The sequence below is a fragment of the Oryzias melastigma genome, linkage group LG17 (genome assembly GCF_002922805.2).
Source record: "Oryzias melastigma strain HK-1 linkage group LG17, ASM292280v2, whole genome shotgun sequence".
Classification (NCBI taxonomy): Eukaryota; Metazoa; Chordata; class Actinopteri; order Beloniformes; family Adrianichthyidae; genus Oryzias; species Oryzias melastigma.
The window spans coordinates 7,749,895-7,759,798 of record NC_050528.1 but is presented as its reverse complement, the minus strand read 5'-3'; the positions used below and the strand labels follow the sequence as shown (position 1 = coordinate 7,759,798).

Below are 9,904 nucleotides of genomic sequence, written 5' to 3'. Positions count from 1 at the left end.
TCTGAGTGGAGATAAAGGAGAGTGGAGGACATAAACACGATAAAGGACCACACAAACAGGACAGACAAAACAGAAGGTTTTTTTTCTTTTTTTACATGTTTTAATCTCTTTCACTCACTTGCCAAATCAAGCAACACTCAGCTCTCAACCGTTTGACCGCAGGAATGTTGACCTCTACATGACAGATTCTTGCTGGAAGCTGTGTCTCCTCACACTCCCATGGGAATAAAAAAAAAAAAAAGTCTGCCAATGTTGTGAACCGCGTATCTCTCAGTTGACACAAACTTTCTGAGTAAGCTGCGATCACGTTAAGATTGAAGGTAGTGCAGGTCGTTCAGGTAAAACGAATGCTTCTCTCAGGAGGAATGTGAACAATAGAAGGAAACGGGGTCTCTCCTTTGTGTGTCGATCTGGGAGGAAACGTGCAGAACAACACAAAGTAGAGACATTCAGAGAGGTGAAAAACACAACTTTGTTTAAAGCAAAAATGATCAATTAGTTGCTGCTTTTCACCTTACTTTTTAAGTTAAAGTCCCATTAGTTGTCACACAGATGAATTAAACTTGTTCTCCACATTTGACCCAACCGCAGGGGAGCGGTGAGCTGCAGACACAGCCGCTCTCAGGAACCATTTGGGGGTTTCACCTCCCAATCCAACTCCTAGATGCTGAGTGTCACGTCTTTGGTTTGACTGGGCCTGGATTTGAACTCATGACCTTCCAGTCTCAGGATGGACGCTCTACCAAAGGGCCACTATTGTTTAAACTAATGTCTTTTGTTTATAAAAAGTGCTGCATAAAGTGATTCAATAGAGTATTTGATTGAATCAATGGAAGAAAATGTAAATAAATCCAATTAAAGACACCAGATGAGCATTTTACCTGCTTTTGAGCGTTTTTTTTTGTCATAACAAATAATAAAAATAACAGCTAAAGTCATCCTGGCCCATTGAAATCGACATTTTTTGTCTTGCTGTTCCTTCTAGTAAAAAAAAAAAAGTACGTATTAGACCTGAAGTTAGATGGCTTGTGAAACAAAAGCTTGGCCAAAAGTTCGTTACTCGACGCATTTTTTTTTAATTTTGTCGTCATCTTTCTGAATAATTATTGCCACATAAGGCGAGTTCAGCTGAATGAAAATAATAACACGACCCTGCCCAGAGGCAGGAGTGTTTCGCAAAGACAAAAGGTGTGGTTTCTGTCCTAAAGCGAGCAGCTTCCGTGGACTCGGATCAGACTGCTTTCTGCGCAACAGGAGACGGACAGGGCGGAGAGACGCGCGCCGTGTCCTCTTCCCGCACAGCCAGACGAGCAACACACACGGAGAAAACCATGAGTATGTACGGTTCCAATCCCAAACTGCACACCATGGGCCAGAGGAGCAACTCCCGGCCGGATCTGTCGCCTTATCGACAAGAAATGTTCGGTGGAAACGGCTTCCATGGAGATTACGCAGCGGAAGGCGGTTACGCACACCAGTCCTTCTCCAGGCACACCGTGCACGGCGGCGGCGGCGGGACCATGAAGGTGCCGGTCACGATGTCTATGGGGGGAAGTCCTGGAGCCAGGTAAGAACACTTCACCTGTCTAAAAAAACCCCTAAATAATCGAGTTATGAAACATTTTCCTTTAACAAAAGTGGTCACTTTATGCGTAAAACTAAAAAAATGAACCACAACTTTGTTTTAGATGTTTATTAAGACACCAAGTGCGCAAAGTTTGAGGGCAGTTCACCTTTGAATGCGTCAAAGTCCAATATAAACGCACTTCGTGACATAATGATAGAGCAGCTAGGTCTCATATGTCCTTATTTTTCCTAAAATATATACATTTAAAGTTGTTTTATTGCTAAATCGGCACAAACTTTGCACTATTAGAGTTCAGAAAACTGTTTAAACAAAGAAAAATACTTTGAGCTGTCCTCCCCTCACTGCTTTTGGCTTTCACTATCAACAGTTTCTCCTATATGGAGTTCAATTTGTGCCAAAAATATACCCAATACTTAAGTTAGTGTTAAATCGGCACAATCTTTGCACAAAAACTGTTAAAGGGGAAAAAAAGTACTGTAACCTGTCCTCCCCTCACTGCTTTTGGCTTTTATTTTCAACAGTTTCTCCTATATGGAGTTCCCTTTGTGCCAAAAATATGTTTGTTTTGGCACAAATGGAACCCCTTACTCTTTTAATACTCAAGTTAGTGTTAAATCGGCACAATCTTTGCACGAAACTGTTAAAACAAAGAAAAATACTGTAACCTGTCCTCCCCTCACTGTTTATGGCTTGCATTTATAACAGCTTCTCTTATATGGAGCTCCATTTGTGCCAAAAAATATACCTAATACTTAAGTTAGTGATAAATAAGGACAATCTTTGTACCAAAACTGCTAAAACAAAGAAAAATACTGTAAGCTGTCCTCCCCTCACTGTTTATGACTTGCATTTATAACAGCTTCTTTTATATGGGGCTTTATTTGTGCCAAAAATATACTTGCTACTCAAGTTAGTGTTAAATCGGCACAATCTTTGCACGAAACTGTTAAAACAGAGAGAAAATACTATAACCTGCCCTCCCCTCACTGTTTATGACTTGCATTTATAACAGCTTCTTTTATATGGGGCTCCATTTGTGCCAAAAATATACTTGCTACTCAAGTTACTGTTAAATCGGCACAATCTTTGCACCAAAATTGTTAAAGAAGTGGAAAATATACTGTAAGCTGTCCTTCCCTCATTGCTTTTGGCTTTCCTTTTCAACAGTTTCTCTTATATGGGGCTGCATTTGTGCCAAAATATGTTGTTTGTTTTTTTTTGTACAAATGTAGCCCCTTACTCTTTTAATACTTAAGTTAGTGTTAAATCGGCACAATCTTTGCACGAAACTGTTAAAACAGAGAGAAAATACTATAACCTGCCCTCCCTTCACTACTTTTTGCTTTCATTTTCAATAAAAATATGCTCGTTTTGGCACAAATGGAACCCCTTACTCTTTTAATACTTAAGCATAAAAGGGATTAAAGTGAAATAATAGATGGCAGGATTGAGTTGTTTAAATTCCAAAAATCTCACTTTTTAGATTAACTTGATAAAATATGTCAATCTGCACCTTTATTTGCTTTAAATTAATATTTTTTTAAATACTTTTGATTGTTCTAACAGTTTTATTGCATTTCATAACCGACTAACACTTTCTTTTCATCTTTTTAGTTCACAAATGCTTCAACAGAGATGTATCTTACTGGAAGGCCAATGCATGGACTATTTGGAGAAAGCTCGGATGTTATCCGGGAGTGTAAGTCCTGGACGCGAATGGCCCTCAACCAAACCAAAAATCATTTTTCAGAAGTTCTGTCGTCTTTCATAGGGGGGTTCCACCGCTGAGGCCAATAGGTGTTTGGAGCTGGCTGTAGAATGCATGAGGCACCTCAGCGGCTGCTCCAGAGATCTGCAACAAATGGGCATTCAGCACGATTATTTCCGACGGTACGACGATCAGTTTACATTCTTTCACATTCCTGTTCATATCTGACTGTTTTTTTTTGTTTTCTCTACAGTTTGGAGTACTTCCAGAGCATGCACAGTTCTTTGCAGCAGAAAATTTACAGCAGTGGCACCATGAAAGTGAACAGAGGCAGTGTGGGTAGTGACGGGGCGCGCTATTTTCAGGATGCCATGGCCTGGATCGCTCAACAGAAGGTAAAAATTCAGAGTGTTCATTCACTCTCTTGCAAATGTCTCTCTTTGCATGAATGCCCTGGCCTGCAGGTTTAGGGTTTAGCTTACACCCTTCCCTGTCCGAACCTATTGTAACCGAAGCCGTCTGGGCGTGCAGCCAAAACCTGATCAGTCAGTGAAAGAGGCCGAGAGGTGATGGAGGGCTGGGACAAAGAAGAAGGAAGACAGGGGTGTCATTTAGGAAAGAGCAAAAACGGGAAGAGCAGGCGGGTGGGCGGGGGGAGCTGTAGTAAAAAAGAAAAAAAAAGCGATAAGTTTCGCTCTTCACTGAGAGGTTGCTGTGCGACCGGGCAGTCCAGTCGACCTCTAGCATGTTCATGGGAAAAGGCACTCCCACCCTGCAAGAAACACTCCCCGTCATTCCATTACGGCTCTCAACCCCACCCTTCTGTATCACCACTTCATGTACGACATCTGTCTTACATCATAAAGTTGCATCATTCCCCATTTAAGCAAATGTACAAACAACATTTTTTTCTACCTACAGTCTTTTTTTTCCCAGATTCAACCACAAATTTGAACTTTTTAATTATTGAACACACAAAAGAAAAGAAGGGAGTGGTTAGAAACCAACCCCCCCGAGGGAGAAGACAGACGAGTACAAACGCAGGGCAGGGCTGCCGGGGTTGAAACTGGCAGAGCTCCTATCAAAACTGAGCTGCAAACCAAAGAGGGACATAGTTGAAATAGTTGCCTGCTAACAATAACTCCAGTGATGTCATGCTGACACCTAGAGGGCGAAATCAGCATTTAGGAGGGGAGTTTCCCAGAAAGACCGGAATCTTGGGAGGTTTGGCAATATTTTATAAGGCTTAAAACTAGATCCATCTTTTTTGTTTGGTCAGCTTTTATAGTGATATGCATAAACAGTCATTTTGTTCCTCAAATATATATATCACCGGCGCGGGCTTAAGCCGATTTGCAAAATGTATTTCATGTTGTGTGGTGGAATTCATCAAATGAATATATATATTTTTATCTTTTAGCGCATGATCGAGACGGCTTCGTGGGGAGAAGACTCCCAGACCATAGAGAACCAGATTTCATCCCACAACAAATTTCACAGCTCCATTCAGAGGAGCGATGAAGTGAATCGTGCCAAGGATGAAGTCGTGAGTGGCTTGGATTTGTTTTTTTTGTTGTACATGTGATGGGCGTTCATGCAAGTTCTTGAATGTGGTTTTAGCAAATGGTGTTCACACTGGACTGTTACTACACAATACTAACCCAAAAGAGGCTTGGAGCGAAATGTCAAAGCGGTGCAAATCTTTGATATTTGAAATACTTGGTGTCATAATTCAAGTCAGACACAAACTGCAATATCAAAAGGCCTATACTATGCAAAATCTACTTTTTTGAGCTTTTAAGTTTATTATAATGTTAAGTACTCACAAAAAAAAAAACAACTCAAAGCGGCATTTTGCTCCATTCATGCATCTCAGAGCGCTCCTCTGAGCACCAGCCCCTTCCAATCCAGGAAAATGAGCGAGGTCTCACAATGTGATGTGGGCAGGTGAGGAACAGCCCCTTCAGACAGTGACAGCGGAGCTCGCAAGCTCGATACACCGGAGCTCGCTAGCTCAATACACCGGAGCTCACTAGCTTGCAACAGTGGAGCTCGCTACAGCGTGGCTCACTATAGCGTAGCTCGCTAGCTCGATACACCGGAGCTCACTAGCTTGCTACAGCGGAGCTCGCTAAAGCATATCTCACAATAGCGTAACTCACTACAACGGAGCTTGCTAGCTCGATACACAGGAGCTCTCTATAGCGGAGCTCACTAGCTCTCTACAACAGAGCTTGCTAGCTTGCTACAGGAGAGCTTGCTAACTTGCTAAAGCCGGCCTTGCTAGCTTGCTACAGTAGAACTCGCCAACTTGCTAAAGCCGGGCTTGCTAGCTCGCTACAGCGTAGCACACTATAGTGTAGCTCGCTACAGCAGAGCTTGCTAGCTCTCTACAGCAGACCTTGCTAGCTCGATACACAGGAGCTCTCTACAGCGGAGCTTGCTAGCTTGCTACAGCTGAGTGCGCTAGCTCTCTACAGCGGAGCGCGCTAGCTCTCTACAGCGTAGCTCACTACACCGTAGCTCTCTACAACGGAACTTGCTAGCTTGCTACATCGGAGCTTGCTACAGCAGAGCTTGCTTGCTTGCTACAGCTGAGCGCGCTTGTTCTTTACAGCGGAACTTGCTACAGCGTAGCTCACTATAGCGTAGCTCTCTACAGCGGAGCTCGCTAGCTTGCTACAGCGGAGCTCGCTACAGTGGAGTGTGCTACAGCTTACCTCGCTGTAGTAAGCTACGCTACAGCTTACCTTGCTGTAGCGTAGCTTACTACAGCGGAGCTCGCTAGATTGTTACAGTTGAGCTCACTAGCTCTCTTGCTACAGGAGAGCTTGCTAACTTGCTAAAGCCGGGCTTGCTAGCTTGCTACAGCAGAGCTTGCTACAGCGTAGCTCACTATAGTGTAGCTCGCTACAGCATACCTTGCTAGCTCGATACACAGGAGCTCTCTACAGCGGAGCTCGCTAGCTTGCTACAGCTGAGTGCGCTAGCTCTCTACAGCGGAGCTTGCTACATCGGAGCTCGCTACAGTGGAGTGTGCTACAGCTTACCTCGCTGTAGCGTAGCTGACTACAGCGGAGCTCGCTAGATTGTTACAGTTGAGCTCGATAGCTCAATACAGCAGAGCTCGCTATAGCAGAGCTCGCTACTTCGCTACAGTAGAGCTAGCTATCATGCTATGCGTCCACTGGGTGGCTGGCTAATGTTACGAGCCTACCCACTAAGTCTCCACATTACCCAATGTGGGCAAACACAGGTGGGGTTCACCATGGAAACTGCAGACAAACCCACATTTCCTGCCCACTTTTAAACCAGATGGGGCCCACTTAGCCTTGCTGGCTGGGATGGACTTAAAAACTTCCATAGCAACACAGATGAATTAATGCAGAAGGCTGAAATGTGCATATGTTCACGTTTACGTGGACTTTTTATTGGAAGTGGTTGCTTAAACGCACGTTTCTGAGCCCGGTGTGAACATAGCATTAGATGTGTTCTCAAGTTCAACACCAATGTTTGTCAAAAATCCTCTTTTTCAGATGGGTGACAAGAACCTCTCCTTCATACTGGAACAAGAATTTGACAGCCTGAAGGTAGAAAACACGAACGTTCAAAAACGTCCGTGTGGTATTTCTCCCGATCTCCTTTTTAAGATCCACCTTGTGTTTGCCTCAGAAAATGTCTCACAATCGGCTGGCTCAGCTGCGGGATCTCCAAAACATCATCGAGGAGATCTTCAAAGCCATCATGTGGGTGAACGAGAGGGAAGAGGAGGAGCTTGTGTTCGACTGGGGAGACAAGAACATCGACCAGTACATCCCCAAGAAGCAGGAGAGCTACTCTGTACGAACCCTCGCTTCACGTTTCTCACATTAAAGGTGCTGCAATCGAGAATTCCTCCTTAAAATTGTTTTGTTAATCTTGCAGAAGCTGATGAGGGATCTGGAAGAGAAAGAGAAAGAGCTGAATAAGCTGAAAGTGAAAGCAGACACACTTTTGAACAACGGCCACCCGGCCTCAGATAAGATTGAGGTATTTTTCTTTTATGGATTCTAAGCATTTTTTTTCTTGAGTTTGGTGCTGAACTTATGGACTCCCCTCAGGCTTACATGGACACCCTCCAGACCCAGTGGAGCTGGCTCCTGCAAATTACAAAATGCATTGATGTTCATTTGAAAGAGAACTCTGCCTACAGCCAGGTAAGGAGCTGAGTTCCATAGCATTATTTTTATGATTTAAAAAAAGCAAAACTCCACATTCATGTTTTTTCTTCTTTGATAGTTTTTCAAGGAGGCCAATGAGACGAATGCAAAGCTGCAGAAGGATCACGAGATAATTCGAAGCAAGTTCATCTGTGACAAGAACACTCCACTGGAAACCCTCACCGAGCTCCTGAAAAACCTGGAGGTATCATCACGATCAGTCAATTATCCTTCAGATAAACAAACATTTAAAGCAGGAAAGACCCACGTTGATGAAAAAAAAAGTGTTTTTAACATGTTCTTGTAGCATTTTTCTCATGATGGAGGAATATTTCTTGATATTTTGTTATTCAAACCAGGAGCAGATGATGTTGAAAAAACCTTGTAGGTGTGACGTAGATCCTACTACGGCAAGCCACAAGCTCCTCACTCTGCTCCGTTCTGATGCTTATACTTGCAGACAAATAGATCCATGAACGTGTTTGTTTTCCTCATCGGAGCTTATGGCCTCCATTATTTATGTTGCATTTTAGGTTGAGGTTATAAGGGGCTTGTTGGTGTGTAAACAGATGGATGATGGGAAGTAAGTGCAGGCTTACAATGTAGTCCTGCCCATAACTCAGGGCTAAATTTCTAAAGAATTACTGCCTCTGTGGAGAAACTTTGACTTAAAAAACAACATTTTATTTTTTACATTTTGGGTAAAAGTAGTATAATTATAATCAAAAGACCACTGGGAACACTGATGCATGATTTGACATCTTTCCCAACAAGATTCCTTGGACTGGGGGGGAAAAAGTACTGCTAGCTAGCTAGATGCTTGCTAACTATCATTGATGATCTGCAACCACAGGGTCATTGAAATTAACAATTTGGCTTGAGATTATTTTTAGATTATTGAATTTGGGTTTAAGTAGTTGGTATAAAAGCAGCTCCTCAGCTTCTCTGGCATCTGTTGTCGACAGACATTTTTTAAGATACAATTGAGTGCAGGAAATAAACTGTGTTTAATCTGTCCAAAGCAAAAAAAAAAAAAATTCTTAAATCAGGGATGTCAAACGTACACATGGTTTAATCCGGCCCAGTTGTGAAGTAGCAAGTTTGTAGCCCATTTCTGAGGCAAGTTATGATTATTTAAGGAAATGGCCGCTATGCACAATTCCGCCACTAGGGGAGCCAAAGGAATAGAAATACAGGCATTACAAGAGATCAAGAAACAAACAATGAATCTTTGCAAGGGTGTGCCACGTCTGGGTAGGATACAGTTAGGTTCTTCGCCAGCCTCACCGCTGTATAAAAATGATCAGATGTGTCACCACAATTACCAAAATGTCAAAAAGATAATACAAATAAGTGATTGGGCTACTAGGTTGTTTGAGGCATTTTTTCCAACTGAGAAAAAAACAAAACAAAAACAAAGCCACAGATAACAAGTTGACCGTTGGTTATTTTACTATTATGTTACTGGTCCGACCCACTTGAGATCAGACGGGTGTAATGTGACCCCTGAACCAAAACGAGTTTAACACCCCTGATTGGCACAAATCCTGCCTTTATCCTTCTAAATATCCTTCTGCGATTTCTGTCACAGAAAGAGAAAGAACGAATCATGGAGAACAAGAGGCAGGTCCAGAGTCTGGTCAGCAAGTCCAAGTCCATAGTCAGGCTGAAACCAAGAAACCCTGAGGAGAAAAGCAACGGCTCCATCATGATCCAGGCCTTGTGTGACTTCAAACAGGATCAGGTGAGACAAAAGGAGAAGATTTCTCCATCTGTGCCACAGATGGAGAGGAAAAATGTCTCCATATGTGTTTAGTTCAGTAGAGGACATTTGGTGGTGAAATGATTTATATACACATGATTTTAAATACTATTAAATACAGACATTTTAAGCAACAGTGATAGGTTTTTGTTAAAGCTACAGTTTCAAAACTGATATTTGATGGTTTTTTATGTATTGTACGCCCTTTCTATGCTTGCTTTTACAGAATAATTAAATTAATTTTAGTATCTGCTCAAGTATTTAAAAAGTATTGGACTAATACTGCATACAACTCATGAAGTAAAAATGAAAGAGACCCTCAGAGTTACTGGATAATGAATAGGGGTGTGCCAAAATATCGATATTGCGATATATCGCGATATTTAGTCCTGCGATTGATTCTCACTGAGTATCAATCTTTATTTTTCATTTGAAGAGGCTGTAAAACATTATATATTTTCTAAAAAATATGTGTTCTTCTATATAACGTGAGTTATTACAGATGATTTTTACTAATTTTCGTGATATTATCGATATCATGAGCCATGTATCGCATCATGATTCCCAGCCCCAATAATGAACTCTTCAGTTTAATGTTTTTTATAAAAGTGCATGCACAGCCTTGAAGCTACATCAAATGATTATCA

The 9,904-nt window shown here is 42.1% G+C and overlaps 1 protein-coding gene and 1 long non-coding RNA gene across 4 annotated transcripts in view; one reads left to right on the top strand and one right to left on the bottom strand.

Moving 5' to 3' along the window:
* Positions 1 to 1,296: 1,296 nt before the first annotated feature.
* LOC112147629 (desmoplakin) overlaps positions 1,297 to 9,904 on the top strand; it is a 22,311-nt gene continuing 13,703 nt past the window's right edge. For all 3 annotated transcript variants that reach the window (XM_024274151.2, XM_024274152.2, XM_024274150.2), the window contains exons 1-11: positions 1,297 to 1,567; positions 3,203 to 3,287; positions 3,360 to 3,478; positions 3,550 to 3,691; positions 4,717 to 4,842; positions 6,833 to 6,886; positions 6,969 to 7,136; positions 7,221 to 7,325; positions 7,397 to 7,492; positions 7,575 to 7,700; positions 9,087 to 9,239. In XM_024274151.2, the coding sequence (XP_024129919.1) occupies positions 1,332 to 1,567; positions 3,203 to 3,287; positions 3,360 to 3,478; positions 3,550 to 3,691; positions 4,717 to 4,842; positions 6,833 to 6,886; positions 6,969 to 7,136; positions 7,221 to 7,325; positions 7,397 to 7,492; positions 7,575 to 7,700; positions 9,087 to 9,239 (1,410 nt within the window). In that variant the 5' untranslated portion in view covers positions 1,297 to 1,331. The remainder of the gene's footprint in view (positions 1,568 to 3,202; positions 3,288 to 3,359; positions 3,479 to 3,549; positions 3,692 to 4,716; positions 4,843 to 6,832; positions 6,887 to 6,968; positions 7,137 to 7,220; positions 7,326 to 7,396; positions 7,493 to 7,574; positions 7,701 to 9,086; positions 9,240 to 9,904) is intronic.
* Positions 3,313 to 9,904, bottom strand: part of LOC112147632 — a 68,229-nt gene continuing 61,637 nt past the window's right edge. The window contains exons 3-5 of the long non-coding RNA XR_002919493.2: positions 7,165 to 7,235; positions 6,953 to 7,081; positions 3,313 to 3,440 (exon numbers count right to left, since the gene is read on the bottom strand). This is a non-coding gene — a long non-coding RNA (uncharacterized LOC112147632). The remainder of the gene's footprint in view (positions 3,441 to 6,952; positions 7,082 to 7,164; positions 7,236 to 9,904) is intronic.